Source organism: Microtus pennsylvanicus, chromosome 5 (assembly GCF_037038515.1).
Source record: "Microtus pennsylvanicus isolate mMicPen1 chromosome 5, mMicPen1.hap1, whole genome shotgun sequence".
In the NCBI taxonomy this organism is placed as follows: Eukaryota; Metazoa; Chordata; class Mammalia; order Rodentia; family Cricetidae; genus Microtus; species Microtus pennsylvanicus.
Genome location: NC_134583.1, coordinates 63,332,239 through 63,350,887, shown reverse-complemented (window position 1 = coordinate 63,350,887; position 18,649 = coordinate 63,332,239). Strand labels below are relative to the sequence as shown.

General features: G+C 41.8%; 1 protein-coding gene across 4 annotated transcripts in view; it reads left to right on the top strand.

Moving 5' to 3' along the window:
* Palb2 (partner and localizer of BRCA2) overlaps positions 1-18,649 on the top strand; it is a 27,171-nt gene extending 8,522 nt beyond the window's left edge. For 2 of the 4 annotated variants that reach the window (XM_075972096.1, XM_075972097.1), the window contains 9 exons: positions 617-1,284; positions 1,826-1,897; positions 4,651-4,812; positions 6,769-6,854; positions 9,167-9,328; positions 12,009-12,125; positions 15,411-15,498; positions 16,424-16,572; positions 18,221-18,649. In XM_075972096.1, coding sequence (XP_075828211.1) covers positions 617-1,284; positions 1,826-1,897; positions 4,651-4,812; positions 6,769-6,854; positions 9,167-9,328; positions 12,009-12,125; positions 15,411-15,498; positions 16,424-16,572; positions 18,221-18,431 — 1,715 coding nt within the window. In that variant the 3' untranslated portion in view covers positions 18,432-18,649. Of the gene's footprint in view, positions 1-616; positions 1,285-1,825; positions 1,898-4,650; positions 4,813-6,768; positions 6,855-9,166; positions 9,329-12,008; positions 12,126-15,410; positions 15,515-15,638; positions 15,827-16,423; positions 16,573-18,220 lie in introns of those variants that run through there. The other 2 variants (XM_075972098.1, XM_075972099.1) reach the window with 2 other exon arrangements.

The following is an 18,649-nucleotide window of genomic DNA, read 5'->3' as shown; positions in this document are numbered from 1 at the left end:
ACCAATCTACTGCATGATATCTGGGGGACAGGTAGCATTCTAGATACTTCAGATAAATGGAATTATGTGTTAGATGACCTTTGCATTTTGCATCTGTTTGTTTTTACTTAGCATTATGTCCAGGAGTTGGAGAGATGACTCAGCGGGTAAGAGCACTGGCTGCTCTTACAGAGGTCCTGAGTTCGATTCCCAGCAACCACATGGTGGCTCACAACCATCTGTAATAAGATCTGGTGCCCTCTTTTGGTCTGCAGGCACACGTGCAGGCAGAACCCTGTATGCATAATAAATACATAAATATTAAAAAATAAAAAAATAACTGTTATGTCCACGCTGTAGAATATATTTATGTTTCACTCCTTTTTGTGGCTGAATAGCTTGCTGGCCAACCAGGCTAGCTGAACTTACCAGCTCCAGGCTCAGTGAGTGACCTTGTCCTAAAAAGAAGTAGAGACCTCTGGTCTCTGCATGCATGTGAACATACACATGTGAAAATATACAGATCTACATTAGAATAATAGTAACACTTAGTACTTTGGAGTAATGATATGCTTTCATTGCACCATGAGAACAAAATCTGAATTTTAAGGCAACTTGTCTTTTCTCAATATCACAGACTTCGAGTTACCTGATGAAGACTTTGGACCTCTTAAGCTCCAAAAATTAAAGTCCTACTCAGAAAAACTGATTGAGTCTCCTGACTCCAAAACCTTTGGAAACAGACTTTCTAGGGAAGGAAATTGTGCCACTCTGGAAGCACTGCAAATAGATTCAGAAGTGGAGGACTTGGAAGAGGAACTCACTGCTCCATCAGAAGCACACCCTCCAGGGCCAACCCTGAAACGGCAGCCTACGAGCAAGGACCTTTCTTCATCAGCAGTGCTTTTCACTCCTACAGATACAGCTGCACCTAACCATAGTGGCAGATCTACTGCCTACCCGTGTTCACCTGCTTTCCCCATCCTTGGCACGACTCCAGCTTTTGCCTCCCAAGCCACCAGTGAGAATGTAACCATTGAAGTTGGACAGACTTGCTCTACATCCCGACCTTCTCACTTGGGAGACACAAACAGTCTTGCTAATAGCAATAAACAATGCAACAGTTCAGTCAGCTCACCAAAACTGGATACCAACCTGCATGTGTCAGGTAGGCAAGGACAACCTACCTGTGACAGTGAATCTGGCCCCCAAGCAACACCTTTGCCCAGTGAGTCATTCACTTCCAGAGAAAATCAGCTCTGTGGAAATGCATGCCTCGAGTTACATGAACATTCCGTTGAACAGGTACAATCGTTTCCTTTATGAAATTTTCTCTGAAAGGATGAAATGTCTTAGTGAATATAGACAGCATGACTTTCTCACCATCAACTTCTCAGTATTGATAAAGATTTTTTGCTATGTTTGTTTGAAATGACTTTATTGTAAACGTTATGCTCATTCTGGGAAAAATAAGTGATTAAATTATGTATTTCTTTAATAATCTTTATTTTATGATCATTGGTGTTCTGCCTGCTTGTATGTCTCTAAGGATGTTGGATCCTCTGGAACTAGAGTCACAGACAGTTGTGAGCTGGCATGTGGTTGCTGGGAATTGAACCCAGGTCCTCACTGCAGCCAGTATTCCTAACTGCTGAGCCATCTCTCCAGCAACCAGAATTACGTATTTTAAGAATACGAGGAGGGTCCTATTGTCTTTGTCATCAGTGAGGTAGCACATTTGCCTTGGTGTTGTTAGTAGAGGGGACATCTGAGGAAGCTGTGCTGCTGAGTGGTGAGAAAGGCAAGCATCACGGAAGTAAACTCATGGTGTAATTTGTCTTCACAGACTGACGTTGCAGGCCTTCCTGCTCGGGACACCTGGAACCCAAGCAGCCTACAGTTAGTCTCAAAGTTCAAGGTCAGAAGAATATCCTGTTGTGTGTTGATGAGAAGTTTGGGAAGAACCGAGCTGTCTTAATTTCTTGTTTGTTATTAAATGTATTGAGAAACAGGTGCAGAAAAGCAGATTTTAATTCTTTATCACAGTATTTAGTTGTAGTTGTGTTTTGAGTTATCTTTCTGAAATTTATGCACCAACTTATTCCCAAGAACAACTTAACTTTTTTTTTTTTTTGAGATAGAGTCTTCCTATGGGCTGGCCTTAGAGATTTACTTGCCTCTGCCTACCTCCCAAGTACTGTGCTAGGATTAAAGGCATATTCCACCACACTTGCCTTAATTTGTAAAAATGAACTTGTTTGTTTAAATGACCTGAGTAATTTATTTAAATCAGATGTTTTAACAGAGGAGGAGGAGGGTGGGAGAGAGGAATCATCCATGGCTCTCCTGCTATAATATTCTTCAAGAATCACTTAACGCTTCATAAGAAAGTGGCACACAATAGACAGTAACAGTAGGCCTTGAGTTTGAGGCCTGTGTGGGCTTCCTATCAGTTTCAAGGTCAGGTTGGGTTTACAGTAAACTCCCAAGAAAAGGATAATCCCCTGGGGCAGTGGTGGTGCGTGCCTGGTGCTCACCTTTAATCCCAGCCCTCAGGGTGGAGGCAAAAGGATCTCTGTGTTCAAGGCCATTCTTGAACACAGAATTGTTTAATTACCTTGCAAAAATGTCTTCCAATGTTGCTGAATTGTTCTTGGAGATGGAGGTGAGGGTGTGGAGTCTTTCCCAGTTGGAAATCACTGGTATAGAGGAAAAACTTCAAACTCACCAAACTCACCGAAGTGCTGCTGCCAATTACTGGGAGACTAGCCTCTGGGCTCCAGGTTCCTTTTCTGTAGCAGGTACGTAGGAGTAGCACCTATGCTCTATGTCAAAGCTGTTCTCAGGTCAATTTTATATACATGTGTATGTTTATATCTATTTTATTCATTCTTCTCTCTCATACATTACATCCCAACTTCAGTTGCCCTTCCCTCCACTCCTCCCAACCCCTTCCCATATCCCAGATGCCATCCTCCTCTCTTTCCCTTCAGAAAGAACAGGCCTCCCAGGGATATCACCTGAGCACAGCATAACAAGTTACCATAAGACTAGGCACAAACCCTCATATCAAGGCAACTGAGTAGGAGGAAAAGGATCCCAAGAGCACACAGAAGGGTCAGAGATACCCCCAACACACAATTAGGAGTCCCACAAGTACACCAAACTACACACCATAAAATATATGCAGATGACCTAGCACAGACCCATATAAGGTCTGTGATTATCACTTCAGTCTTGTGAGCCCCTATGATTCCTACTTGGTTCCGTGGGCCATGTTCGCCTGGCGTCCTCAACTCGGGTCAATTTAAATGCCTTAAATTCTGATGGAATTTTATCATTTTGTTCATATTTTCAAATTTATTTGTTAAAGATTACAGTTCTTTTTGGTTTTTGGAGACAAGATTTCTCTGTGTAGCCCTGGCAGTCCTGGAACTCAAACTCAGATCCGCGTGCCTCTGCCTCTTAAATTTTAGGATTAAAGATGTGTGTCACCATGTTTATCTCATTCCCCCCACAACCCCCTTGGTTTTTCTATTCAGGGTTTCTCTGTGTAGCTTTGGAGCCTGTCCTGGAACTTGCTCTGTAAAGAAGTCTGACCTCAAACTCACAGAGATTTCACCTGCCTTTGCCTTCCGAGTGCTAGGATTAAAGGCATGCACTACCATCGTCCAGCCATTCTCCTATTTTTTAAATTTAATTTATTTATTTGAGTCAGGGACTGAAGTATACAAGACGGTCGCAATTTAGCTGAGGATGGTCTTAAACTTCTTATCCTTCTACTTTTCCAAGTTGTGGGTGTGCTAGGATTACAATATATTTCTTCATGGCCAGTTTGTTGGGTGCTGGGAATTGAACCCAGGGCTTTGTATGCAATAGATAAGTACTTTGCCAAATAAGGCATATCCCCCTATTTCTGAAAGTAATTTCCTTTTGCATCAGACGTTAAAATTTTGTCTTTTTTGTTCATGTTTGTTTTCAAAAGCATATAGCTCTTGATTATACTGATTTTTGTCTTGCTTTAGAGATGGAGTAGTGTGTAGCTCAAGCTGGCCTTAGACTCAGGTCTTCGTGCCTCTTTTTTCTGGTACTGGAATTACAGCCATGCACCATCACACCTGGTTCATTCATTGTTTTTACTTCGTTCTCTTTGGTTTTTTTATTAACTTCTTAGATTATATGTAATCTTTTATTTTTTTCTGAAAAAGACCATTTGTACCATGATTGTGGATTTTGACACATAGTACTCTCCTTGTCCTAATCAAAAATGGCATAGTGAAGTGGGGCATAGTGGTACATGCCTATAATCCCAGCACTTGGGAGGCCAGCCTGATCTACCTTTCAAGTTCTAGTTCAGCCAAGGCTGCCCAGCGAGACCCTGTCTTCTAACAAAAGTTTATGGTGTATGGTTTAACTCCTGAGTTGTTCATCAGGACGTTTAATTTACAAACAGGTAAGTTTCTTGTGGTTTATCATGGTGTAAATCTGGTAGATGGTTTTGGGTTTTTTTGTTTGTTTTGTGACATAAAATTTATTAAGCTCTTTCTTAGAACCTGCATAAAACTTTCATATGACTTAGCTGGTGCTTCTTCTCATCTTTGTAACTCATCCTTTTTGTACTTACTCTTTCCGCGAAGCAGAACTTTAACATAACTTTTCCTTCTGGGACAGAATCCTTCCAGTTCCTGTTCTGTGGATGTGAGTGCCGTGTGGTGGGACAGAGCTGGTGCTAAGGAGCCGTGTATCGTAACTGCCTGTGAAGATGTAGTTTCTCTTTGGAAACCTTTGGATGCTTTGCAATGGGAAAAAGTTCATACCTGGCACTTCACAGAAGTATGTCCAGTCTTTAGACTGAAAGGGGGATTTACGGTGTGGATGGACAACTTAGTCTGTGACTACTCATTGCAGATTTGTGTTCGAGCATTTATTATGAAAGTTTACACTGAGCACCACATGCTCACCATCTCATGCCAGTATAGCTTTAGTGATATTTATGTTTTAATAAATAAAGCTTGCCTGAAGATCAGAGTGCAGAGCTAAACCACGAGATTGAATCTGTCTAAAAGAGAAACAGCTCACACAAAGGTGATCCCAGCACCTGGGATCCCACACTTATAATCCTAGCACTAGGGAGGTGGAGACAGGAAGGGATATGAGTGAGTAGGGAGACGAAGATAAGGTGGAAGGAGACAGGAGCTCAGTGCAGTCTGAGGTTTGGTGGAGACAGATGCAGTCTGAGGACAGGATCGCCCCTCAGTCTGAGCATTGGTAGAGGTAAAAGAACTCTATAGTATCTGGCTACTCTGCTTCTCTGATCTTCAGCGTTAACCCCTATATCTGATTCTGGGTCTTTATTATTAAGACAACTAGAATTCATGTTACAGTTAGCATCATACATTGTTTCGTCATGCACGCATGCAAGTGGAGTTCTGCAGTGGGTCTTCTGGGAAGCTTGCATTTGTGTCTATTCTACAGTCTAAACTGCTGATAGCTGTGTTCTTCCTCTTCAGAACACTATTCTGTTTTCTATATATTGTCTTTATTCATCTTCATACACCTCTTAACGTAGTTACAGTTAGAAATATTACTATTACTGTCATTGCTACTATTATTATTATTATTCTTATTGTGCGTGGGTGTGTGCATGCCACAGCATGTGTTTTGAAGTCAGAAGACAGCTCTCAGGAATCATTCTCTCCTTTTAATGCCAGCACCCGGGATTGAACTCAGGTCACTGGGCTTGTACAGCAAGTATTTTTACCTGCTGAACCATCTTCCCAGCCCCTGTATAAGATTTTTAAATCCATATGAACATTTACTTCTTTCTATCTATTCTTTTCTTTGGGAGAGGAAAGTACGGAGACAGGGTCTCATATAGTCCAGATTTGCCTGGCGCTCCCCATGTAGTAAAGCTTACCTTGAACTCCTTCCTCTGTCTGTCATGTACTGGGGTTATAGGCACATACCATATGCTTGTCCTACCTGTATATTCTTTATATGTACTCGTGCTCTTTCCTTGTTCTTTCTATGCCCACAGCTTTGAACACTGGGCTTTGCACAGAGGTGACAATGAACATCTGTCTCCACAGTGACTAAAAATCTTTTTACTCTGAGGATTATACCCAGGGCCTTATTCATGCTAATAGGCTCGTGATCTGCCATTGAACTTCACGTCCAGCCTCTAACATGAATGAGTGTTCCTCCCTCTCTCCCTCCCTTCCTTCCTGTATATTTATGTGTGCAGGTAATGCACCTATGTATTCAGTTTGAAGTACACATATGTGCAGACCAGAGGACGACATCATGTGTGTGTCACGTGGGTCAATTCTCATTAGCTCTCCATCTTGCTTTTTGAAATGAGGTCTCTTGTTGTCTTAGAACTCACTAATTAGAATAGTCACATTGAGTTCAGGTCAGTCGGGGCTACATAGTGAGACATTGTTTCAAAACACACACACAAATGCTAAATGGGGGTAGTAAGTGACAAGAAGATTTTTCTGAACCTTCACATTTGTTTGAATGTTGGAATTTAAATCTGATAGCACGAGAATTAAAGAGAATATGATTAGCTGGTGAAGGATTACAAGTTCAGGCCAACATCAACAGCTAAATAAGACCCTATCTCAAAATACAAAGTAAAAAGGCCAGGGCTACAGCTTGGTTATAAAAGTGTTTGCCTAGCATAAGCAAGACCCTATGCTCAGTTGCAATAACATAAAAGAATGTGATAAATTTTTATAAACTATTCATGAAACTATAAATGACTGAGTATAATTTTGCTTTATGTAGGTTCCAGTATTACAAATAGTTCCAGTGCCTGATGTTTACAGTCTTATATGTGTAGCTTTGGGAAATTTGGAAATCAGAGAAATCAGGTATGCAGTTTCTCAAGACTCCACACGTGATCTCTTGCTCTCACACTCTGCCATCTTTATCTTTGTTCTTTTCAGGTTATTTTGAATCATTCTGACCTTTCGTAAGTCTTAAAAGCAGGATGTCTTAAAAGACTCTTGAGTTTCCAAAGCTGGAGAGATACAGCTCAGTGTTGAGAGCCACTTGCTCCTCTTGCAGAGGATCCAGGTTGGGTTCCCAATACCTATGCTCGGTAGCTCACAGCTACCCTCAACTCCAATTCCAGGGGCTCTGACACACTCTTCTGGCATCTCCAGGCACCTATACACATATGGTGCATGTACACATATATGCTCAGGCACATAACCATAAAATAAGTAATTTGTTTTGTTATGTTTTTAGAGACAGGGTTTCTCTGTGTAACCCTAGCCATCCTGGAACTTGCTTTGTAGACCAAGCTGGCCTTGAACTCACAGAGATCTGTCTGCCTCTGCCCCCCAGCTGCTGGGATTAGAGGCATGTATGTGACACCATGCCCAGCTAAATCTTTTTTTTTTTTTTCTGTAATCTTAGCATTTGCAAAATTGAAGCTGGAGGATTAAGAGTTAGAGGTTATCATCATCCTTAGCTACAGAGGAAGTTCAAGGCCCACATAAGACAAACAAACAAATGGGTTGGAGAGATGGCTCAGTGGGTACCAGTGCTTACTACTCTGAGAAGGCTGGGTTTGGTTCCCAGGCCCCACATGGACGTTCACAGCTACTTATGATCCTCTTCTGGCTGCTGGGCGCCTGTATGTGCATTGTGTACATACACTTATATACACATAAAAATGCAAATAAAAGCCAGGCGGTGGTGGCATGTGCCTTTAATCCCAGCACTCGGGAGGCAAGGGCAGGCAGATCTCTGTAGGTTCAAGACCAGCCTGGTCTACAAGAGCTAGTTCCAGGACAGGCTCCAAAGCTACAGAGAAACCCTGTCTCGAAAAAAACAAACAAAACAAAAAAAGCAAATAAAAAAAAAGAGAAGCCGGGCGATGGTGGCTCACGCCTTTAATCCCAGCACTCAGGAGGCAGAGGCAGGCAGATCTCTGTGAGTTCGAGACCAGCCTGGTCTACAGAGCTAGTTCCAGGACAGGCTCCAAAGCCACAGAGAAACCCTGTCTCGAAAAACCAAAAAAAAAATAAAAGAGAGAGAGAGAAGAATCTCAGGGCTGAAAAGATGGCTTAGCAGTGAACAGTTCACACTATTACAAGAGGACCCATGTACAGTTTTTAGCACCTTGTGGGGCAGCTTAACAACCACTTATAACTCCATCTTGAGAGAATCTGACTCCCTCTTCTGGCTTCTGTGGGCAGTGCACTGGTGCACATACCACACACAGGCACACAAATACATGTAACTGAAAATGAAAGTCACTTTTTTATTTTAAAAGAGATCCAGGTGGTGGAGGAGAGGTGGCTCAGTGGTTAAGAGCTCTGACTGTTCTAGCAGAGGACCTGGGTTCAGTTCTCAGCACCCACATGGCAGCTCACAACGGTCTGTAGTTCCAGTTCCAGGGGATCCAACACTGTCACACAGACACGCTGGCAGGCAAAACACTAACACATATAAATAAAAATAAATGAGAGAGAAAGGTAGATCCAGGCACGGTGACACACAACACTCCTCCAACTCTTGTGAAGCTGAGGGAGGATTGTGAGTTTTAAGGCAGCCCAGAGTACATGAATCACTGTTTCAAAAAATTTAAAAGGGGAATCTGAATTTATTTCTAAAAGAAGATCTGTGGATTTTTTGTGTGTTTTGTATTTTGGTTTTTTGTTTGTTTGTTTGTGTTAGTCTAGCTGAGCATGGTAACACAAGCTTTTAATCTTAGTACTTAGGAGGCAGAGGCAAGCAAATCTCTTGAGTTTAAGGCTACCTTGATCTACATAGCAAGTTCAGAGCCTGTCAGGGCTGCATAGTGAAACTTTGTCTTAAAAATTTTAGCGGCTGGAGAGATGGCTTAGCAGTTCAGAATATAGCAACCACATAATAAGCCAGATGCTCTTCAGACACCTGTAGTTCCAGCTCTGAGAGACTCTAAGCCCTCTTCTTGTCTTTAGGCACCAGGATTTATATCCACATGTATGTGCACACCCCCTACACATTAAAATCCTTAAACTATGTGTGGACTGACATCTTTAGCTGAGACACAAGTAGGATAAAATCCTTAAGAGATAAAACCACGTGTAGACTGATGTCTTTGAAGTTGGTATTTAGAATTTGTGCTCATTTCCTTATAGCTCACTGCTTATTCCTGGCTTCTCCCCATTTGTCTTTGCTTTTTGTTTAGGGCATTGCTGTGTTCCTCTGGGGATGAAAGTGAAAAGCAAGTATTACTGAAATCTGGAAATATAAAAGCTGTGCTTGGCCTAACAAAGCGAAGACTGGTTAGTAGCATTGGAACCTTTTGCAGTCAACAAGTACAAATCATGACATTTGCCGACGATGGAGGGTAAGAAAAGCATTGGTTGGTCTTCACTATTCTGTAAAGAGGCATTTTTCCCCCAATCTGTTAATTGTAATACCCTGTAAAAATCAAAATCAAAAAGCAGATCCCATTCTTCAAACATAAACACATAGGATATATATTACCATTCCAAAATGTAGGAAAGGGAGAATATCGAGGAAATACTGGACCAAAGTAAGACCAAAAGTCAGCTGGGGAAATCTCAAACTCCATGTATGATGTCAAAGTGCTCTTCACATCTCCAATTCCTTTTGTCTTTGCTGACTACAACACACTTTCTTTTGGGCTGGTTCCACTCCCTGAAAGCAACTTTCCTTGGCATGTATCCCATGGCTCTGGCATCTCTATCATCTTGTGGTCTCCAAGACAATCCAGCCTTCTCCTTCACAGCTTCACACACTGGCCTCTTTAAGCCTTCATTCAGGGCACCCCTGGCACATGCCTGATCTCAGTGACATTCCTTAGTTGCAGAGGAATATTCCATATCCCTTTTCTGTCCCTTCTACCTGTACTCTAAAGCCAGAACCACATGGCCAAATCTGCCAAGTTCTGCTTGCTGTGGCTAGAACATGGCACCCTCGTGCAATTGCATCTTCACCAGCTTTCTGTCCTTCACTGCCTAAGCTTTACTGTCCTGAAACGTGCTATGTAGATCAGACTGGCCTCAGACTCAGAGATCTGACAGCCTCTGCCTTCCCAGTTTTGTAATTAAAGGTATGCCCTACCATACCTGGCTCTAAGCTTTCCTTTAGTTCCTTTCTACAATTTGAAATGTTAGCTGGGTGGGATCTTGCCCTGAGATCATCACTCCCTTTATTCCATTTCTTAATCTGTTTGTCTCCTTGAACATAGGATTTAGTTCCATTCTACTGTTTGGTGTTCTCTTCTCCTTAAATTTTACATTTTGTAATTCATTATAAATCTTCATTAGAGTTACCACTAATAACCACACAACAGTGTATACTAGGCTGTTTTGAGATTTCCTCTGCTAAGGGAATTCATCCAAAATTCTTCACTTTAGCCTCAGGTAAGCTCTTGAAACAAGGGCAAAAAGCAGTCACTGTCTTCAAAATATCACAAGAATGATCTCTAGGCAACATACTACAATTCTTTTCTTCTGTAACCTATTGAGCAAGCCACCCCGGCCCCAAGTTTATCAAATCTCATTCAACACCAACGTCTTCTAGTACGGCCTGCTAAGAAGCGTTTAAAGCTTTCAACTTTTCTAATCTACAGTCCCAAGGTCCATATTTATTCCATCAAAAACATGGTCGGGCCTATCACAGTAGTATCCCAGTCCCTGGTCTTAGGGTTTTTATTGTCATGAAGAGACACCATGACCATGGCAAATCTTATAAGGAATACATTTAATTAGGTGGCTCACTTACAGTTTCAGAAGTTCAGTCCATTATCATCATGACAGGGAGCATGGCGGCATGCAGGCAAACTTGGTGCTGGAGTAGTGGCTGAGAGTCCTTCACCTTGCAGGCAATAGTAATTTGACTAAGACACTAGGTGGTATCCTGAGCAAAGGAAACCTCAAAGCCTGCCCCCATAGTGACATACTTCCTCCAGTAAGGCCATACCCATTCCGACAAAGCCGTACGTCCCAATAGTGCCACTTCTATGAGCTTGTGGGGGCTAATTACATTCAAACTACCACATGTAGCAAGCATGGTTTCAATGCCACATTTTAACCAACAAGCAGGCTTAAAGAGGCAGAAGCCTGTGGAGTGGAGAAGCTCAGCAAATGTAGTTTGCTCTCTCTTTGGCTTTCTTTGAAATTTGTCTGTGTCCCTTAAGTATTAGAAGTGCCTTGTACCACGTACTCTTTCATGTTCATTGCCCACTGACCGTGCGTAGCAAGCTCTAAGCCACTCATGCTCTAGACCTGCATGCTTGTTCAATAGCACATAGGAACCCGAACAAAGAAACGTTCTCTCTTTGGAGCATATCCTACCATAGCGTGCACTTTTCTCCTACTTTGTTTACTTTAGTCCTGGGGATTGAACCCTCGACAATATTAAGAATATCCTGCTGTACTTACTATTTTGTTATTCCTAATAACTGAAGGCAAGCATATTATTTGTCATAGTTACCCCTGAACTGACATGGCAATCTAGGCAAGAGACAAGTGATTCCTTAAATTAATAAAGTGAACCACCTGTGGTGGTACACACCTCTAATTCCAGCATTGGGAAAATTGATGTGAGTTTAGGTCTGCTGTCCAGTTATCTGGACCTATGACTGGCTCAAATCAAACAATCCCCAGGAAAGTGTTGATGGCCAAGGAAAGAAGACAAGTTTGTAAGAAATGAGCCTACAGAGTCTCTAGACCACTGAATGATGAATGAGTGCCTCAAGAGGAGGCCACAATAATGTGAGTTTTCAGAGTAGGTCACCTGCGTAATTGGTACTACATTCATTGAGGTAGGAATGGAAAAGAACAGATTTAAACAGAATGTCTGTGAGCTAAATAATGTGTCCGGAAAGTCATGAGGTAAGAAAATGTGTTTATCATAGAAAGTGTAGAACACATGTCTTCTGGTTACAACCTTTTTCTGCTGTTTGTTTAATGTTTATTGTACATAGTCCAGTAATGTATAGAACTACTTAGAAACTGTTTTGGCTCAAAAAGTGATTTTGAGTACTGCTTTAAATACAGTAGCAAAGATGAACAGCTTTTGATGCCCCCTGATGAGACTATACTGACTTTTGCTGAAGTCCAAGGGATACAGGATGCTCTGCTTGGCACCACTACTGTGAACAACATTGTGATCTGGTAAGCTTTCACTCTAGGTACTCATCTATATATACTAATATGCTTCTGTTTGTATAGAGTGGTGAAAGTTAGATATGCTGGGCCTGGGCAGGGTATGGTGCTACGTAGCTGTAATCCAAGAAAACAGGAGATTGAGGGGAAAATGCTAATTTGACCACTGCTGGATACATGGAAAGAGACTGCAAACATGACTGTAGTTTTCTCTTTTCTACTCTCAGGAGAAAATAAACCCAGATATGTGAAAAAGAAATCTTTTTTTATTTTTATTGAGCTCTACATTTTTCTCTGCACCCCTCCCTGGCTCTTCCCTCCCTCAAGGTTCCCATGTTCCCAATTTACTCAGGAGATCTTGTCTTTTTCTACTTTCTACTTCCCATGTAGATTAGATCTATGTAAGTCTCTCTTAGTGTTTTCATTGTTCTCTGGGATTTTGTTCTTTGCTTTATGTTAAAAAAAAAAAAACACCTATGAGGGGGCTGGAGAGCTGGCTCAGTGGTTAAGAGCATTGCCTGCTCTTCCAAAGGTCCTGAGTTCAATTCCCAGCACCACATGGTGGCTCACAACCATCTGTAATGAGGTCTGGTGCCCTCTTCTGGCCTGCAGACATACACACAGACAGAATATTATATACATAATACGTAAATAAATATTTTTTAAAAAAAACACCTATGAGTGAGTACATGTGATAATTGTCTTTCTGTGTCTGGCTTACCTCACTCAAATAATGTTTTCTAGCTCCATCCATTTTCCTGCAGAATTCAAGCTGTCGTTATGTATTTCTTCTGTGTAGTACTCCATTGTGTAAATGTACCACATTTTCCTTATCCATTTTTCGGTCAAGGGGCATTTACGTTGTTTCCAGGTTCTGGCTATGACAAACAAAGATGCTATGAACATAGTTGAGCACATGTCCTTGTGGCACGATTGAGCATCCTTTGGATATATACCCCAAAGTGGTATTACTGGGTCTTAAGGAAAGTTGTTTCCTAATTTTCTGTGAAATCACCACACTGACATCCATTCCCACCAGCTTGCATTCCCACCAGCTTGCATTCCCACCAGCAATGCAGAAGTGTTCCCTTTTCCCCACAACCTCTCCAGCATAAGTTGTCATCAGTGATTTTGATCTTGGCCATTCTTACAGGTGTAAGATGGAATCTCAGAGTTGTTTTGATTTGCATTTCTCTGATGACTAAGGATGTTGAACATTTCCTTTTTAAGTGTCTTTAAGCCATTTTAGATTCCTCTGTTGAGAGTTCTCTGTTTAGGTCTTCACTCCATTTTTTTTTTTTGTTTTTTTTTTTGTTTTTGTTTTTCGAGACAGGGTTTCTCTGTGGTTTTGGAGCCTGTCCTGGAACTAGCTCTTGTAGAACAGGCTGGTCTCGAACTCACAGAGATCCGCCTGCCTCTGCCTCCCGAGTGCTGGGATTAAAGGCGTGCGCCACCACCGCCTGGCCTTCACTCCATTTTTTTATTGGGTTATATGCTCTTTTGGTGTCCAGTTTCTTGAGTTCTTTGTATATTTTGGAGATCTGATGTGGGGTTAGTGAAGATCTTTTCCCATTCTGTAGGCTGTCGTTTTGTCTTGTTGACCATGTTTTTTGCTTTACAGAAGCTTTTCAGTTTCAGGAGGTTCCATTTATTGATTATTTCTCTCAGTGTCTGTGCTGCTGGGGTTATATTTAGGAAGTGGTTCCCTGTGCCAATGCGTTAGTGTACACCCCACTTTCTCTTCTGTAAGGTTCAGTGTGGCTGGCTTTATGTTGAGGTCTTTAATCCATTTGTACTTGAGTTTTGTGCATGGTGATAGATAAGAGTCTATTTTCATTTTTCTACATGTTGATATCCAGTTATGCCAGCACCACTTGTTAAATATACTTTTCTTTTTTCCATTTGATATTTTTTACTTCTTTATCAAAGATCAGGTGTTCGAAGATGTGTGGATTGATCTCTGGGTCTTCTATTCGGTTCCATTGGTCCTCCTGTCTGTTCTTATGCCAATATCAGGCTGTTTTCAGTACTGTAGCTCTGTAGTAGAGTTTGAAGTCAGGGATTGTGATGCCTCCAGAAGTTATTTTGTTGTACAGGATTGTTTTGGGTATCCTGAGTTTTTTGCTTTTCCATATGAAGTTGAAGACCATTCTTTGAAGAATTTTGCTGTGATTTTGATGGGCATTATGTTGAATCTGTGCTCATGCCATTATTTTGGACTAGTGCTGATATGAATAAGTAAAATACAGACATAGCTATAAATTTTTTTAAAGTGTAATTTGGTAATGTGGTCATTCTCAGTGGGAAATATTAGCATAACAAGAGTGAACACAAACTGGACACATAACTCTTATAGGTCACTTCCAGTCAGGAAGCTCACAGCTGCCTCTAACTCCTCTTCCAACGGATCCAATGCCCTCTTCTGGCCTCTGCTGGCACTGCATGCAAGTGTCATAAATACAGGCATACACAGTGTGTATATGAAGATTGGTGGGGGCAAAACATTTTTTATTTCTTTATTTAGTTTTTTGAGACAGGGTTTCTCTGTGTAGCATTGGCATTCCTGGAACTTGCTTTGTAGATCAAGCTGGCCTCAAACTCAAAAAGATCTGCTTGCCTTTGCCTCCCAAGTGCTGGAATTAAAAGTGTGCACCACCACCATCTGGCCAAGGGGCAGGTGGGGGGAGAAAAGTCATAATGTCGAGAGGTATTACTTGTAGCTGGCTTAATTCCAAACACAGGGAGATGGTGGAATAGGTTGAGTAGATGGTAGAGAGATTCTCCATGGTGGTGTAGCAGAGTTCACCCAAGTATCAAGTTCAATCTTTGGCAAAGTTAACCTGTCATTACACTTTTAATAAGGGTATATAAAGTGCTGGGCATAGTGGTGAATGTCCTTAATCCCAGCCCTCAGGAGGTAGAGGCAGGTGTGAATTTGAGGCCAGCTTGACCTACATATAAAATTCTAGACTAGGCAGGACCACTTAGTTAGACCTTATCTCAGAGATCAAAAAGTTGTGTATAAAGTGGGGCTAAACAAAAATACGATGCTCTGTCCCTTATTGATTTCTTTTTGCCACCTCCCAAAATAGTTTGTAACAAATGAGGAACCAGGCATGGTGGTACAGGACTGCCATACCTGCATTGAGAGACTGTGAGGCCCAAAGAGCTCAAGTTTGAGAGCAGCCTAAGCTGCATTAGTGGTGCCTTACTTCAAACAGTGGAGAAAAGTGTACGATGTGAAAATCATTTCACTGAAAGAATGTAATCATCTCATTTATTTTGATGTCTAAGGAACTTAAAAACTGGCCAACTCCTGAAAAAGGTTCACGTTGATGACTCTTACCAAGCTTCGGTCTGTCACAGAGCCTATTCTGAGATGGTGAGTGGTGATCCGGGTCTTGGTGTTTGTTTGTACTCTGTTGGTCTCACTAGTGAGAGCAGTGGTAGTAGCAGTCGTCAGATTGGATGACAGTGTGCTTTGCTTTGCTTTGTTTGGAGACAGGGTCTCGTGTAGCCTAGGCTGGCCTGAAACTCCCTATGTATTGAATAAAATGACCTTGAGCTGTGACCCCCCTGCTTCTGCCTCTCCAGTGCTGGGATTGCTAGCACATGATGGACACTCGATTGACTGAGCTACATTCCTAACCTATTTGCTCTTTTTGAAGTTTATGAATAAAAATAGGTTTATGTGATTACTTGTCTCATATTCTAACTGTATGATATAAAGACGAACATTCTAAGATGTGGATTTTATTCATATTTTTAAAATACCCAACTACTTAAAAAGGAAAAGGGAAAAAAAATCACAAGATAGCTCTGGTTGATCTGGAATTCAATATGTAGATCAGGCTGTCACAAAATCTTGAACCTGGCTTTTATAATCTTTTAAGAAGGTTGAATTTGTTTCTAGAATTTACCTGTTTTTCATTTAACTAATTGGTTTATTTGATATGTACTAATTACTACTAGTCGGTGTCCTATAAACAAGGGTCTTTAGTGGGTTACTTCCAGAATGCTATGTCTCTATGACCTCCTTCCCTGTGCCAGCCTTTTCCTAAATGGATGGCACGAGGTGTAGCTAAAGTAAGGAGACTGAGTCGGCTGGATTCAGGATGACAGGACTGGCCGAGGATCCAGAGGTCTACTGTGGAGATCCTCTCAGCAGCTGCTGTACGGACAAAGGGAGGCCAGTGGTTATGTCCCTCATATTGAAGAGTCTGGTGATCATTCCTTTTACTTTTGTTTTGTCACCACCCCCAAACATTCTCTTGGTGGTCTGATTGGTTATTTCTCTCCTACATCAGGGGCTCCTATTTGTTGTTCTGAGTCATCCTTGTGCCAAAGAGAGCCAAGCCTTTGGAAGCCCCGTGTTTCAGCTTCTGGTGATTAACCCTAAGACGGCTCAGAGTGTGGGCGTTCTGCTGTGCTGCCTTCCTCAAGGGCAAGCTGGAAGGTAAGTGTGTGACTGCTGTTCAAGGGTGGGGTGTTTTGGAAGACACTGCAGATATAAAACCAGTACTTTTGTGTTACTAGACACATGAGATGCTAAAGGCTGTTGAGTTGCTCAGTGTGTGTGTTCTGACTTGCCTAGTGTGTCTGATGCCACACTAGTGTGTCAGGATCTCTGCCACCGAGCTAGGGAGATGGCTCAGTGGCTACAAATCTTAAATGCAATGGTACATGTCTTTAATCCCACTGGGAGTCAGAAACAGGAGGATCTCTGTGAGTTTAAGGTCAGTCTTGGCTATATATATATAGCAAGTGCCAGGACTACAAAAAGAGACCCTGTCTCAGAAAAATAACAAATAATATTAATAAATAAATTTTTAAAAAAAATCATCATTACCGAGGGTAACGGAAATGAAGAGAATGCTTCCTGGAGTTGACTAAATTTTAGTCTCCCTAGTTTCTGATGTCCCATCAGTATGGGATTAAATAGGACTGGACTTAAAGATAATGGTGAGGTACCATGTGGGTAGTGGAAGTCAAACCCAGACCCTCTGGCAAAGCAGCTAATACTTTTCAGCATTTGAGCCTGAAGGGAGCAGAGAAAAGCACCTTGGCCTAAGTACTGCCAGTCTGACTTCAGATTCCATCTTACCTCTAGGGTGAAATAAAGTTCAGATTCCCAGACCCTAGGGGAGCTGAGACCTTTCCAGTGGTTGGCCCACCTCCCCCTTAAACAATAGAAACTTGCCCCTTAGTTCTCCAAGACATTATGGCTGTTCCTAACAGAAAGAACAAATGGACCTAATTGGTTGAACATTCTGTGCTGGTTGATAATGACGGGACATATAGGGAAAGCCCTTAATCCCTGAATCCTGATTGGTGAAAAAGGTGATTGTAACTTGGCACAGGTGTATTTATGGTCTCACTCCTGCCCCTGCTTGGGGCTGCCAGGGAAAACAAGGCTCCCCAATCTGATCAGTAGACGCTTATGTGGTGATTTATTAAAGACTCATAAGTGTTTTCTCTCCTTCCTCTTGGTGCAACAACAGACTAGATGGAACAAGCCATCTCCTCCACTTCCCAAAGTTTGGGATATTGGGGGAGGGTTGCTTTGTTATTATTTCTTTAATGTATGTGTACATCCATCCTGGGTATATGTTTCTGTACCTGGTATAAACAGCGCCCACAGAGGCCAGAAGATGTCAAATCCCCTGGAACTGGAGTTAGGATGGCCATGAGTGCTGAGAGTCAAGCTATATTCCTTTGGTAGAGCAGCCCAACCAGTTCTCTTAACTGCTGAGCCACCTCTCCAGCCCCTGCACTCCTTCAAAACTTTTTTTGTTTTGTTGTTTTGTTTTTCAAGACAGGGTTTCTCCGTGTAGTCCTGGCTGTCTTGGAACTCACTCTGTAGACCACCAGGTTGGCCTCAAACTCACAGGGATCTGCCTGCTTCTGCCTCCCAAGTGCTGGGATTAAAGGCATGTGCCACCACAGCCTGGCTAAGAGATCAACTTTCAATAGTCATTTTTCTTTCTATCATGTGGGTTCCAGACATTAAACACGAATGTTCAGTGAAGTGCCTTTCCTGCACTCTCTCAGGGCCTTTTTAAAGCCTTTGACGTCAGATCGGAATTGTCTCTTCTTTGTCTCAGGCTACTGGAAGGGGATGTGAAGGATCATGTCGCAGCAGCAGTCCTGACTTCTGGGATGATTGCCGTTTGGGACCTGACACTGGGTCACTGCACTGCTCTCCTCCCACCTGTCTCTAATCAGAATTGGTCTTTGGTCAAGTGGTCAGTTACAGATTCTCACTTACTAGCTGGACAAAAAGATGGAAATATATTCATATACCGCTACTTTTAAGTTAAGAGGCAAATAGTTTCTGGGTATTTTGCCTTTGAATAGTTTTTTGAAAAAGAATACAATATCTAAGAGACATTTAACATGATTGCCTGATGGTGGCACTACTGACAATATTTGCTTATGTTTGTTTTGGTGTTATGGTTTTAAGTCCATATTTGCACATTTGCTATTATAGGTGTACATAAACAGTAAATGTTAATAAATATTTATTTTGATAC